Here is a 14,249-nt window from a genome sequence, read left to right on the forward strand (position 1 = left end):
TCATGAAAAACAATATTTTTAACTTAATTGGATGAATAGTGTTATAAAACTCATTTGCATTGTTTTTAGACGAAATATAAACACCTTTTTATTAGTCCGCGCTTATTTCCGGTGTTCAGAAGAAACATGGCGGCTGATGTTCGAGCAAGAACTGACAAGCAGGGAACAATAGCATTCACGTTACCGATATCATGCCAAATATGTTTGGGAAAAGTAAGTAGTAGAAAAAAAATTATCATGTCAATTAGGAATCATTTTTATATTACATTACCTTATAATCAGAAAGATTTAAGGCAACCAATCAGTGGTTTCTAGGGAAGCTTTCACTGAGTTTCAGCACTAAGACTAAGTAAAGATCCTGCTTATTTTTACACTTTGTATACTTATTGTCTGTCATTGCAAAGTATTTTTACATGATTTTGCCCCATACGCAGTCAGACCAAGTTGATTTGTCTTACTTCAGATATATGAAAACACATTTAACGTGGTGATACAAAACTTGTTGAATTATAATTTAATTTGTTTTCATGGTGGTAGATGGTCTTAGCTGCATGGTCAATTCAAAATGAATCTGGGTTGTTTCGCCCTAATTCCAGTTTGCACCTGAGTGGTTTTGCCCTACTACCGGTTTGCCCTGGGTGGTTTCACCCTAAATCTTGTTCGCCCTGATTTTTGTATATCAAAATAAAATAATGAATTTAAGGATATCAAAAAATATTCTTGATTTTTTTCATTGAATTTATTTACTACTATTATTCTATGTCTCTTGTGAAAAAGCGTGTAAGCCTATGCAATTTGTGTGTGAATAAACCAAGTCAAATGTAAAACTGCACAACCAATTAATGGCATGGCACCTGATCTTCTTTGAATGTGTGCTGCAGGTCCACAATGTCAAGTTCTTGTTGGCATTCTGAAAACAAACGAAATACATATATCTAACATCTTAATAAAAATGGAAAAGATATTAAATATCATTTAAAATCAAATAAAAATATATAATATATCTCTATTTTCCCTATTCTCTAATGATTCTGTAACAGCACTGTTTTTATAACAGTACTTAAGTATAATGCAAATTTTCATTGTATAGTTTTGTTAATTTGTATGTTTATTTAGCAATATATATACACGTGTGAATTGTGACTCGTGCCTAAGTACACCTGATGTCCATTTACATATCAATTAACTTAATTATTTTATTACCTATGTAGATTATACTGTCGTAAAGAGATAACAACTGATGCTTATTTACATATCAATTGAATTAATTAATAATTTAAATTTGTGTAATGTCGCATGTAAAAATTCTTTTCTATATTAGATTAAAATACCTTAACACCATGAGAATAACCATTACTGGATACAAGGAGTTTGCCACTGCGTTTGCTGCCCTTCTCTAGAACTTTGTACACCACTGGCTCCTCTGGTAGTATGTCGTCTGGGAGATCAGGTTCTGCATTAAGGGATCTGCAAGAAAATTAAAGCAATGTAAAATCTAAAGTGAATAAAGATTTCACAAGATAAAAGAAATACAAGGACAAGTTTAAAATTTTAACTAATACTAAAACATTGAACATGATGAAATATTTACAAATTTTTATATAAACTCACGTGTCCTGTGGTTCTTCTACGTCATCTGCTACTCTGTGGTTAACATCGAAGCTGGCATCTATAGGGTTGTCGACCTGCATGGGTTCTGGTTCTGGCTGGGCAGGTTGTGGTACATTTTCGGCAATTGTTTGAAGATCAAAAGGTTGCAAGCTGAGTTAAAGCTGAAAATAGCATCTATTGTCAATTACTGTTTGAAGAATATTTCTGTAATTACAATGTCCGTTATATTAATTTTTCTAACAACTGAAAAACCAATCAAAATTTCAATAAAACACCTAATTGCTCCATAATTAGGATTAATTACTTCTTTTCTGCAAACATGTTTTTTTAACGATTTCTTTATTTTTCTTTAGTTTATCATGAATAACAATACCTTTTATTTATTAAAACATCAATCATTTACCTGTTAATTGATAAGGGCGAAACCACTCACCAATCAGGGTGAAACAACTCGGGGTGAACATGTAACTAGGGCGAAACCACCTGATACCATACAAAACATTCATGATTTGCAAGTATAAAGTCTAAAAATAAAATGAGACCAGTGAAACCTGATTCATTACATATGATAGTTTTTGGAAGGAATAGGCACCCTTTGGGTTTTACATGTTTTTCCCTTTCTTTGAAAAAACTAAGATTCAGTTTGTATTTAATCATTGCAGCTAGCTTTTGTTTCCTAGACTGGTGTGGTTCTCAATTGTATTTACTAATTATAAATGTACTTGTATTAACTTTTTTTAGCTTGTTCCTAGGTCAGACATCTGGGCTTGTAGACCCTAAGACCCTTCTCAGATTTAAAATGTTTGAACACTGTAATATACATGTAGTAGATCTTTTTCTGTTTTAATGAATGACACAAAATATGGAATAATGACGGAAATTTGTCAGCAAAATTTCAATCAACCGGTATTGACCACTTTGGGAGCATTGGTGGTATTCATGGCCAAACCTTGATACCAGTTGAGCAATCCAACAGACCCTGCTTGTCATAGTCAGACACACTGCAGGTTAAAACATGGCTAAAATTATCCTAAATATGACAAATTAGTAGCCAAAATACTGTTAATCTTAATGGACATTTTGTTCAATATTACACTGAATAGTTATTAATGGCTTATTTGTTTTTGTTATTCTGTGTAAATCAATAATTTAAAGTTTGTACATTTACTTCATTACATGTATTTCAAATTTTCCAACTTTAGGAAAATGATACAGTTTGTACATTGTGTAGTTTCTTTAATAGGCCAATGAACTGTGCTGAGCTGAATTTTTAATATGCTATATGTAGCCAACAAACCCAACATCTCACAGGAAGGAAAGTTCCCCACACAGACCGGCATTCTGACTTCTAGGCTTTCATTATTATATATGTCTTACATGCATTGTATTTTACAGAGAAACTTGTTGTCCAATTTTGATGTCTTTGGTTTGAACTAATTAAGGATGAAATTCATAACCCCCTGCACTTTAAGGCATGCAAGCTATTGCAAAACCATTACATTGTTTAAAATTACTTAATATGTCTTTATTAATTGTACATGTACTCACAATAACTTAGTTATGTTGGCTCATATTGTATACATATAACTCTATCCGTGTGCCTAATTGTCATATAAAAGTACACATTAAAAAGGGGCTTTTGCTAAACAATAAATTTTGAACCTACATGCATTTTTATTTTACAATTGTGTATACTTTAGGTAAAGAAACCAGTTTTATGTTCCAACAACCATGTATTTTGTTCACCCTGCATGGATGTATGGTTACAAAGAAATCAGCAATGTCCTGCTTGTAGAATTCCCATCAACACCACAAATCCTCTAAAACAAATTATAGGTAAGAAAATTTTGAATTTCTAAAATAGGATATAGGATATGTTTGCAACTTTTGACTTTACCTTTGTTTCAGAAATGTCATGCTTTATGAAGTTAAACTTCTACATGCTTTGGTTTGTTTCATTCTGCTTAAGATTTTTAAAATCATTGGCATGAAAATTTTGTATTTTAGTTATATTTTTCTTTACACTACCAACTATGGACTAAAACAACACCAAATATTTTTCTTTACTCTACCAACTATTGACTAAAACAACACCAAAAATTAGACAGTGTGGTTAGCATTAAATTTACAGTTACCTGAATGAAATTTCCATACATGTTTTAATATAATGTGTTCTTATTGTATCTCTGAAATGGAAATTACAAGATCATAATTGTTAACTGTTGTCTAATCTCAATTTATCAGATTTTAATGTCCTATATAACACAGAGATTGATCAGAATTGAAAAAGATTCTTGAAATCAGCAAAAAACTAATCACAGGCTAAAAAACAAACAAGGCCTTTTGGTGGCTTTTGTAGTAATTAGTTGAAATGTTACACTTGATTTACCATAGTAAAAAACAATGTAAAATAACTATTTTGAAGTGTATGTATCTTTACCAGGTGGAATAAATCACATTGAAAATGATAAAGACAAAATGAGTAATCCAGATTTACGTAAAGCAAGATTTGATCTCCTTTTTAAGGAGTATGAGGTGAGAAAAACATGTTTCTGAAAAATTGTGTATAATTTACCCTTTTTGTTACAAAATGAATAAAATGTTAGGTTGAGTTTTGGAGTATACACCAATATACATGTACATTTGTATTTGCTGATCAAAGTTAAAAAAAATACATCAAATTTTTAACAAGGATTAGTTATGTTGGTGACAGCTTACTCAGTAAAAAATGACCCCAAAAAAGGCATTAATAACATCACATGTTATTGTCTGTACACAATGTATCATGTATACAATCATACATTTATTATTGGAATGAATTCTTGCAGTGAAAGTAAGTACTGGAGACCATGATTGAAATAAGGAACAGGATGTTTTATAACCCTTGGAAGCATTTCCTGCCATCAGCTGTCAAAACAATCAACCATCTTTGTTTGCTTATGTTTTCTGTACATGCTGAAACAGCCAAAAATTTTATTTTTAACTGTGTATTGAATTCTGCAATGGCAAGTCTTGCACTTCTAATTAAATCTGGATAATACATTAATTGAATGTTTTGTGAAACTGTTAACTACCTGTACATAAGTACTTCACTTTCTTAAAAACTTCCACTTACATAGTTGGAGTACATGTATATAGCGATAGATTGTCAGTACTTCTGTTTCTTCTTACTTCCAACTCCTCCTACATAATATACATAACTAAATTGAATGAAATGAATCTTAACTAGATATTGCAGATGTGCACTTCCTATTTTGAATTTTGATCTGAATAGAGTTTGAGGTCTCACATAGCAAAACATGTCATTCCCCAACATTGGAAAGTGGGTATCAATTTAGTTAACATTGTTCATTTTTGTTATGTTTTAAACTATAAAAATGAATATAGCAGTTCAGGACTATAAACACATTTAATCAAGTCTAAGTATCCTTTAGTTATAGCCTGAATCTGTGGCTTTTAAAAGTCAATACTGTTAAAATATCATTTTGTTACAAAGGTATTCATGATATGTAAAATACTTTTTGTTGAGTAAATGTGCAATGGATTTTTGATTAACTCATTCAACATTGTTTATAGAAAATACATTTTTATACTTTGATATCGTTGTTCTTTTTTTCAGGATGAATTTCAGAGAATGACCTCAGAGTTGAACCTGATAAGATCTGAAAATGACATGCTTAGAAGTCAATTAGCGAAAGATGGAAATAACAAGAAAGTCCTTGGACCAAGGGATAAGGATAGCTCAACTATGTTGACACTTACTAAAAAGTTACAAGATGCTCAGAAGTTGTATGAGAAAGTCAAGTCCGATCTGGGAAAAGTGAAAGAGGTAATAATAAGCATGGTGAACATTAAGGTTACTTTTTGTACTAGTCTGCCTTTGCAAGTTGCAAAACTAAAGTCACAGTTTATGAGATTATAAATGAATAAAGAACTATTCTTGATAAAATTAGAATGGATATGGTAAATATGTCAAAGAGACAACAACTCCACCAGGATGAAAAATTTCAGTGCAAGGTCAACCATCAGTTCTAAAAGGTCTGATTCCCTTGTTTAAGCAGAAATAAAGAAACTGATTATAGGTTACACAAATGCACAAAAAAATGACTACTGGTAGTTAACTGACATACATTGCCAGACCAGTGTAAACCTACAAACAGTTATGCCCTCACTGTGCATTGTACAAATGTATGTAATATCAATCCCAACTCTTAATTCTTCCAAGTATGAGTAAAAAATATTAGTGAATTATTTTTTTTTTTTGTAACACATGATACTGTGAAGTCTGGACCTGTGATAGTAAGCTGTCATTACCAATTTAATTCTTTCCATTTTACAAACAATATATAGGTCTAAATATACATAAAAGTGACAATTGTTATTATTAAACATTATTCACATTTCTGTTTGTTTTTATGTTTAAGGAAAACAATTCTCTGAAAGATGAGAATATCAATCTTAACCATGAAAACCAGAAGTTAAGGACAGAGATAGCCAGCAGATCTCCTCATAGGTAAGTTCAGTTTCTGAGCCAACAAAACCCTTTTACAACAGACCTGTCTCATTTTTACTTCTAATTTGATAACAAATTTAAAAATTATTCATCTGCTATCAAATGGTCTTTATGGTGATCTCCCTTCTTGTCCTAAAATATAATCTATTGTAATAAAACTGAGACTCGTTGGATTTAAATTTCCATTTCCACTGCCAGAGTTGTAAAGTAAGTATAATATTATTAAAAAATATCTATGGTTAAGGCCCTATGTGCATAAAGTAGTGATTATGTTCAGTTTTTATCTGCCCATCTGTTGAGAACCCATATGTTATTGTATTCTGGTGTCCGTCTGTCCTTCACACTTTGCAAAAAAAAAAAAAAAACTCATACATGCTGCCACCAATTTTTGTGAAACTCTTAATGAATTGTTTCTTTCTATTGATGTGAACTCCATTTTGATATTTATAAATTTCTGTCTTTTTGTTTTTTTAAATTTTATTGGACTTTATTTGTACAAAAATAGGGTGATGCTATGTTTTTGGGCTATAACTGAAAAACCCTTGCAGCTATGTCAATGAAACATTGTGGAGTTATTTATTCATATTGTTGTAAGCTCCCATTAAATTTTTGTAAATTTCTGATTTTATGATTTGGAGTTATTGGACTTAGTTCATAAAAATGGGGATTTTTACATTTTTTGGGACTATAACTCAGTAGTGGTTGCACCCATTTTCATAAAACTTTGGGAAACAGTTAGTTACATGTTGTACTATTTATGTAAGCTCCCTCTCCTTATTGTTATGAATTTCTTATTTTCCATTTGAGTTTTTGAACTTAATTGATAGAAAAGGGGGGATTTTTCATACTTACACAATATCTTAAAAATGCTTCAAGCAATTTTCATGAAACTGTAAAATGGTTTGTTTATTTTCCCTTAATGTAGGCTTCTTTTTTATTTTTATATATTTTGTGTCAAGTATTTATTCTTAATTAAATTCAAGGCTTGATTTTTGTGTCCATTTTTGTCCCATTTCATTCAGGGTTTGACCTCTAGCTGCACTCCACAAATTATCTTATTATATGAATTTATAAATGCCAAGGAAACTCCCAAAAAAACGTTTATGGTTGGTGCACTTGCTGGCGCTACCTGATCAGATGTTGACAACAGCAAAAAAAATGAATGTTTTGTAATTTTCAACAAAAAAATTACCATGTCTTTTTTCAGGTATGGTAGATATACTGTTTCAACCCTGGAGACTAAAGTTCAAAGTTTAGAGAAAGAGACGGGTAGAATGAATAAAGCTCTTGAAAAGAGTGACAAGTACATTGAGGAGTTGGAGAAAGAATTGGAAAATTACAGAGGTAAAGACAAGTATCAAAGTTCTACACAGAGAGACTATCGTTCAAGCTTAGAGAAGTCAGAACTGGACAACCCTTCCAAAAGACAATTGTTCACAGAACCTCTGACAAATGGTGAGTCTTACAGGCATGCTTTGGATGATGATTATCTTAAACCTTATAAAACTACCAAATCTAATCTGAAAAACAGAAATGGAAGTATTGACAACGACTATCTTTCCTCTTACCAATCACAGAGCTACGGAAAAACAAACGGAAAGTCAGGGAAACGAGTGACTTTTGACCTGCCTGCTGATAAAAATGTAACTACATCATTTGACCTTGAAATGCCAAGTCCTATGAAACAGAACTCAAGCTTATCATCTCCTGTCAAAGGTGTTCTCAAAAGCAAGAAAAAATCATCAAATGATTCTCTTGATCTCTCAAAACCAAGTTCTATTGAAGACACAAGGAGCTACAAATACTCGAAAGATGATAGTGACCTTTATTTGTCTAAGTCGAAACCAAGTTCAGTGGACCGATATGATGATGATTCATGGAAAAAATCAACAAAACAAGATGATTATCTAAATGACAGCTTTACTTTAGAAAATCCACGTAAATCATACAAAGGAGAAAGAGATTTTGATGACACACAACAGATACAGAGGGAGCTTGATGACTTAGACATTTCTCTTACTCCAGACTTTACTGATTGTATGAAACTTCTAAATCGTGCTGAGAAAAAGGTTCACAATATGAACGATGATTCTTTGATGGATTTACCATCAAATTACCACAATGGTGGTGACTTTAGTGATGACTTTAAATCTAGAGATCTTGATGATTACCGATCTAAAGATAGGCTTGTCGATGATCTGCCAGTCACACGGTCATACATTCCAGAGAGTACATACTCGTCCAAGTATTACTCAAGTAATATTCCGTCCAGTTCTGGGGAGTTGTATCCCCCATCTAGTCTTCCGTCCTATAGTGCTAGTTATAAACCTTCAAGTATTGACTATAATCAAACAAAAAGCAGTTCTGACAGGAAATACAACACAGACATTTCAAATTACAAATCATCTTTAGATACATTAGACTATAAACTTAAAGATGATAACCTGAGTGGAAGTACCTACTCTTCAGCTGCAAACAGAAAGTATCCAACATCTTTGAGATTTGGAAGGAGTCCATCATTAGACAATTTATACATATCAAAACCAGTCACAAATACAACCTCAGGTAGTCGTACTGTTGAGGACTTACCAAATGACTATAAAGTCCGTAGCTCTCTACCTGATTTCACCTCATCAAGGTTCTCTGATGACAGACTTGGTAAGAATTACTTGTCATCTCTCCCACCACGTCCACAGTCATCAAGGGGAAGGTCATACTCTGACATGGGCACGGCTGTATCTTCATTGTCTCGAGGTAAACCAAGCCTTGACCCTACCAACAGTGTGCCTGACACAACTAATTCTGTTTCCTCTGCACTGTATAGTGTTGATAAACCACCTCTCTACACAGCAAGCACCCAACCTATTGGTAATGGGCCTATCAGAGCACAACAAAATTTTGCCTACACTGATGTTGAATTGGGTGTCAATCCTAGAAATCGTTCCTCAATTGATGGTTTGAGAACAAGATCATCGAGTTTAGATATACCATTAACTGAAATTACCAAGTATTCCTCCACTCAGTCTAACCCTGAGTATCCTGTCTCCTTTACAGGTTCTTCAGAATCAACGAGATACAGCGCCCCCTACATCCCATCCTCATCGTCAGTCACCACGTCTGTTGGCCTCAACCCAATCCAGGAAACAGGATACAGCTACATCTCTAATAACTCCAGTCTGGGTAACGGAACAGACTCCTACCTACCTGAACCAAAGAAAAGACTGTTTGATTCTAGTGACGACTTGGAGATGTCCCTCAGTCCCATTAAGGCTACAAGAAAAATATGAACTGTTTCATTTTTGTAATTTGTTTTAAAAAAAAAATTGATGTATATGTAAGTGATTGCCAGAATATAACTTTTGACTATATGATGAAACAGTGTCCTGTTGAGTATATCATTGAAAATTTTTAGCACTCATTATTTATTTTGAAATCCATGTATATAAAAATGTATTATGATTATTTTTTACATGACTTATATTTATTCTTCTATTAAGTAAAATGTAGGGACATTTTTATACTTGACTCTTTATGGATATTGATGACATTTTAAAATTAAGGAAAGTATTTATGAAATCTTACTCACAACTGGGGTAGTTTTTCATTCCACACAGGAAGTGGCCTGTCTTTAAGTTAAGCAAAACTACTATTCTTTTTTGTTTTTATACTTAGCTTGTTTATGATATGGAGACTATTGAACACTATGATTAGTTCTGATAAGGCTGTAAAAGTTAAGTTTAGGCATGTTTTTTTGTGAAATTTTAGGAGTTTTAAAAATGGCATGTTTTGAGGACTTTTTAAAAATGCCTTCCTTTCTTTTATGGAGTGTGCATATTATTGACGGGGTTTGAGGGTAATAGCAGTTTTATTGTCCCCGAGGTACTAAGTACAGAGTACCGCCATTACCCTCACATCCAGTCAATAAGTGTTTTATTATACTGAAAAACTCCCGAGTTCTCTCCCATGATGTCATTTGATTTAAACCAATGAAATGAATGAGACAAAAAAGTCTGGGAAATTTGATTGTGAAATTTACCGAAGAGGGAAAATAGTCAAAACTATTTCACTAGGAGGGGAAATATTTATATAGGAGACTTAAAAGAATGAAAAACTACTGTAATACTTTTGTATAGTAAAATAAGTACTGAAGTATAATAATACTGGTTTTAATTACATGTTACTTGGAACATTTTTCAAACATAAAGAAAAAAAGAATATTCTCTTCACCAATAATGTCAAAACATGTTAAATAGTTATTAGATTATGCTAAAGACTACATTAAAAACATTTTCATAAAGCTTTGGGTTTGCATATTTGTATCATTGTGAAATTAGTTTTATGCTGAACGCAGGTCTAATAGCCACTCAGATCCCACCATACTTGGGTATTAATTTGTAAGTCCAACTGTATGGCCTCACTTTGCATAGTGTTTAGTGTTTGTATATACAAATGTATATTGAAAGGTGTGAACCTACTATTGTGGACCAATATTTAATTTGGATATTTTCCTGTCGAACTTAGCCATTTAGCTATTTTTTTTCAGCTGTATATTCTGTCATTTAAATATATGTACTGTGTGTAATTTTTAACTCCAACTATAGTTTTTTTACTTTTGCAGATTGTTTATATATATATATGTCCAAGACATGTGTTAGTGATGCAAGTCCAGACATGTTATCGGAATATCATCTTGTTATTTAAGTTACTTTTCACTCAGAAGTATTAATGATTTGTACATTTTCTTATCATATTTTTCAGTGTCATTTCTTCGTTTGACTAATACAATAAAATTATAAGTATTCTTAATGGTGTAAAAACTCTTGTTTTGATTCTATGAGGCATTACTGTTATGTAAAAAAAATATTGAATTATCTTATATTAAGCTAGGTATGATGTTTCTAGTGTGCATGTTAATGACTAAAAAGCATTGTGTTGAGTATTTACCTTGCATAGAACATCTAATTGTAACACACCTCATCCTATGACTGACATATCATGGCCTATGGTATACTACTATCCATTTGTCCAACCACACACTGTTCTGTGACTCAAAAGTGCTTTGAGGTATTTTAGTTTTATTTAAGAACAATGTCATCACTGAAAAATTATTTATTCTGTATTTATTTGCTTTCTGTTTTTAATTCCAGAGATATGGAACTTACAACACCAAAAAAGGTGTGGTAGGCATAACATAGGCTTTAGCTGTTTATTACATGTACATTTTGAACCACCTTTATTGTAGATTTTTTTGAAGATTTTTTTTTCTCACATATTTATTGACATTGATGTTGCTTGCATAGACATCATTAAGTTTAGTGTCATATATTTATTGTAAAATCTGACCCACAGTTGTGTTATTGGTTTACTTGGATGCATTTGTCACCAGCCACAGCATTTAATATAGAATTTTGATGGTGCTATAATCATAGAAGTAGGTTTATACAATATTTATAGACTCAAGAGAATTTCATACATGTACTTTTTATGATTGAAAATCATATGTTAGCAAATTTGCATCTATTTGTACATTTGAGAGAGAGAAAAAATATTAAACAGGGTTTCACATTATGACTTTTACTACTTAGTCAAATTAATTAAACCTTTTTTTTTTTAACAGAAACACATACAGTAATAAAATATTTTATAGATTGAATTTTTTTATAGAATTAAGCAAATAAACATCTCACCTTTATTTCCAAATATTTGATTTGTAAAGCATTTAATTTATAATTATTTTTTTTTACCTCAACACAAGTGGCGATTATTATGAGATTCCTTTGAAAACTTGCCTGTCTTGTCTTTCCCTCCCCCTGACAGTTTCAAGAAGATAACTTAAGAATGGATCTATGATTTTTTTTAATTTTTGCACAGTTGTTTAGTACTATAAAATACAAGTCAAATTCAATTTTCAGCAAAATCTAAAATGTAGTATTCGAGTCAGGCCAGTTTGAACATTTTACCATCCCCTTTTTTCAACATAAGGTGGCAGGGTATCACTTAATGTTCCATTAATGCCCCCTTTTTAGTTCAGTCAATTTCTATTTAGATTGGTTTTTAAGTACCATTCTGTGTAAGAATCAGGCAGTGGGTGGCACACTGTTGATCTCAATTTGGTCTTTATTCAATACATCTAGAAAACAATGAAAAGTTATTTAATTCACCTGGAAGCATCTGTGACATAGATTTTTTTTTATTGATTATATAGGGGAAAAGTGCATAAAAATTTTCCTCCATTTTTCCATAGTGCATTTCAACTATAAATTTGACCTATCAATATCTTAAAAAAAGGCAGAATTTACAAACACTTTGAAAGTTATTTTTGGAGGGTATGAGGTGTAAATACTTGGGTAATGCAGTAAAATATTTGAATTTTTATTCTTATGTGCTCAACCTTTATACACATTTTGCCTGATTCTTGGACAGAGAAGTATTTCAAACTTTTTAAAAGATGGGAAGTAAAATTTAAATTGTATTGATTTTCATGAATGATCACTTCTGTATTCTTACAGTAAGAATGTTATCAATACTTTAGTCAGATTCTTTCTCTTTTCAATATTTGCTGGGAGTTGTTTTCTAGCTTGACAATTTTATTGAATCTTTTGTCTTTTAACTTACATCAATTTATATTTGACCATAAACACAACAAATAATGAAATTTCAACTTACTAATTTTTCATATGATGGTGTATTAAATTTTTAATTCTGTAATAAAAGAAACATTCAACTGTTTTGATAAAACATTGTACTCACTTCCATTGTTTTAATGGAAGTTTCCTTTAGATGTCCAAAACTTCAGAATATTACCTTTATGAAAAATATCACATGGTAAAGTAATTGTGCACTTAAGTAGTACTCCACCTAAGAATCATGCAAAATGTGATTCATGGTTGGAAAGCCTACATATTTTTATTTTTGATATATTGTTTAAATTGCCATAGTAAACAGAAATTGACATGTGGATTTTCATATAAATGTTGCTCTTAGAAGATAAAAATTATATAGAATGTACTGTGGAATTCATACCCAAGGGAGATAACTTTGTAAATGACAGTAAAATACAATAGAAACTTGTATTTTCAATGTGAATTATCTCCTTAGAGCAAACAGATTGGAATGAATAATTGTACATTTCATCATATAGATCTATAAAGCAACTCAATAACAAAAATAAAAATATGTAGCCTTTTTTTAGGTGTATCACATTTTGCAGAATTTGCATAATTCTTACAAAGACTGCTACTTAAAGCAATACAAATCATTTAAGTTCAGCTGCTTGTGATTACTTGTAAAAAATAGTGAAAATGTAAATGTATTATTTATTCCAATTTTTAAAACAAAAAAATCCCCTTTACAAGACTCAGTTTACATGATCAAGTGCCTTCAGCGTATAAAACATCATGTCCTGACTTTGAACATTTGGGTTATATGTTATTAAGGGTTGAAGGAGCATATTTTAAGGTTTGACTAGGACCTTTTAGTACTTGTATACTTGGTTTTTGAATTTTGATACTGCACTCTTTTACTCTTTTAAAGTAGACAGAAAGATAAATCCATTTTGTATTTGATTCTATCAGTTTTTATTTGTTAGTTTAATAATGTTTTGATATAAAATTATATTTGGTTGGGTTTCTTTTAGAAAGAAACAATGACAATTAACATTGTTTTCCAGAAGTACATATTACAGGGCATTTTTGTCTTTCATTTTGAATTTAATGGTTTTTTTTTCATCTAAAAATCAAGACAGATGGTGTTTTTAGGATGATATAGAATAGGTGGTTTTATTTGAGCTATTATATTTTTTTCATGTGATCAACATTGCAAGTGCATAATTAGAATTAATTAAATTATTTTATTGTCTAGTTTTTTTGTGGTTTTCATTTCAACCCTATGAATTAAAAATGTGTCAAAGCCACCTTGTAAAAAAAAAATTGAAAAATTGGTGTACTTGCTATTGGTATTGATGTCTTGTAATATTGAGTTGTAGTCCATGAAGTCAAAGTATAGGCCCTATTCTGATGTGATTAGTGTTGCTCCTCTCCCAAAATAGTTCCTAGATACAATTTTTCACTTAAAACAACAAATCATCATAAAAAAAATAATTGTTAGTACAGAAAAATTGGTTCCA

General features: G+C 31.3%; 2 protein-coding genes across 3 annotated transcripts; one reads left to right on the forward strand and one right to left on the reverse strand.

The window, feature by feature from the left end:
• The first annotated feature begins 69 nt into the window (after nt 1-69).
• Nucleotides 70-13,983, forward strand: LOC148605520 (uncharacterized). Of its 2 annotated transcripts, XM_088550369.1 has the most exons (7): nt 70-213; nt 3,312-3,447; nt 4,055-4,146; nt 5,231-5,440; nt 6,036-6,124; nt 7,332-8,782; nt 9,179-13,983. In XM_088550369.1, exons 1-7 carry the CDS (start codon nt 127-129, stop codon nt 9,409-9,411), a joined length of 2,298 nt encoding a protein of 765 aa, XP_088406495.1. In that variant the 5' UTR covers nt 70-126; the 3' UTR covers nt 9,412-13,983. The 2 variants fall into 2 exon arrangements, with proteins under 2 accessions (XP_088406495.1, XP_088406494.1); XM_088550368.1 differs by having other exon boundaries at nt 7,332-13,983.
• Nucleotides 1,310-2,601, reverse strand: LOC148605521 (uncharacterized). Its single transcript, XM_088550030.1, has 3 exons — nt 2,561-2,601; nt 1,612-1,761; nt 1,310-1,467 (listed from the first exon to the last, which is right to left on the reverse strand). Exons 1-3 carry the CDS (start codon nt 2,599-2,601, stop codon nt 1,323-1,325), a joined length of 336 nt encoding a protein of 111 aa, XP_088406156.1. The 3' UTR covers nt 1,310-1,322.
• Nucleotides 13,984-14,249: the final 266 nt, after the last annotated feature.

This window comes from Perna viridis, chromosome 10 (assembly GCF_037379345.1).
Source record: "Perna viridis isolate PV_CMFRI_1.1 ecotype Kerala chromosome 10, ASM3737934v1, whole genome shotgun sequence".
Taxonomy (NCBI): domain Eukaryota; kingdom Metazoa; phylum Mollusca; class Bivalvia; order Mytilida; family Mytilidae; genus Perna; species Perna viridis.

Excerpts from the sequence above, each read along its gene's own strand:
- LOC148605520 (XM_088550368.1), top strand. The coding sequence starts at position 127 with ATGGCGGCTGATGTTCGAGCAAGAACTGACAAGCAGGGAACAATAGCA. Across the intron at positions 214-3,311 it reads GCCAAATATGTTTGGGAAAA|GTAAAGAAACCAGTTTTATG; the intron begins GTAAGTAGTAGA and ends TGTATACTTTAG. Across the intron at positions 3,448-4,054 it reads TCCTCTAAAACAAATTATAG|GTGGAATAAATCACATTGAA; the intron begins GTAAGAAAATTT and ends TATCTTTACCAG.
- LOC148605521 (XM_088550030.1), bottom strand. The coding sequence starts at position 2,601 with ATGACAAGCAGGGTCTGTTGGATTGCTCAACTGGTATCAAG. Across the intron at positions 1,762-2,560 it reads ATTGCTCAACTGGTATCAAG|CTTGCAACCTTTTGATCTTC; the intron begins GTTTGGCCATGA and ends GCTTTAACTCAG. Across the intron at positions 1,468-1,611 it reads GTAGAAGAACCACAGGACAC|ATCCCTTAATGCAGAACCTG; the intron begins GTGAGTTTATAT and ends ATTTTCTTGCAG.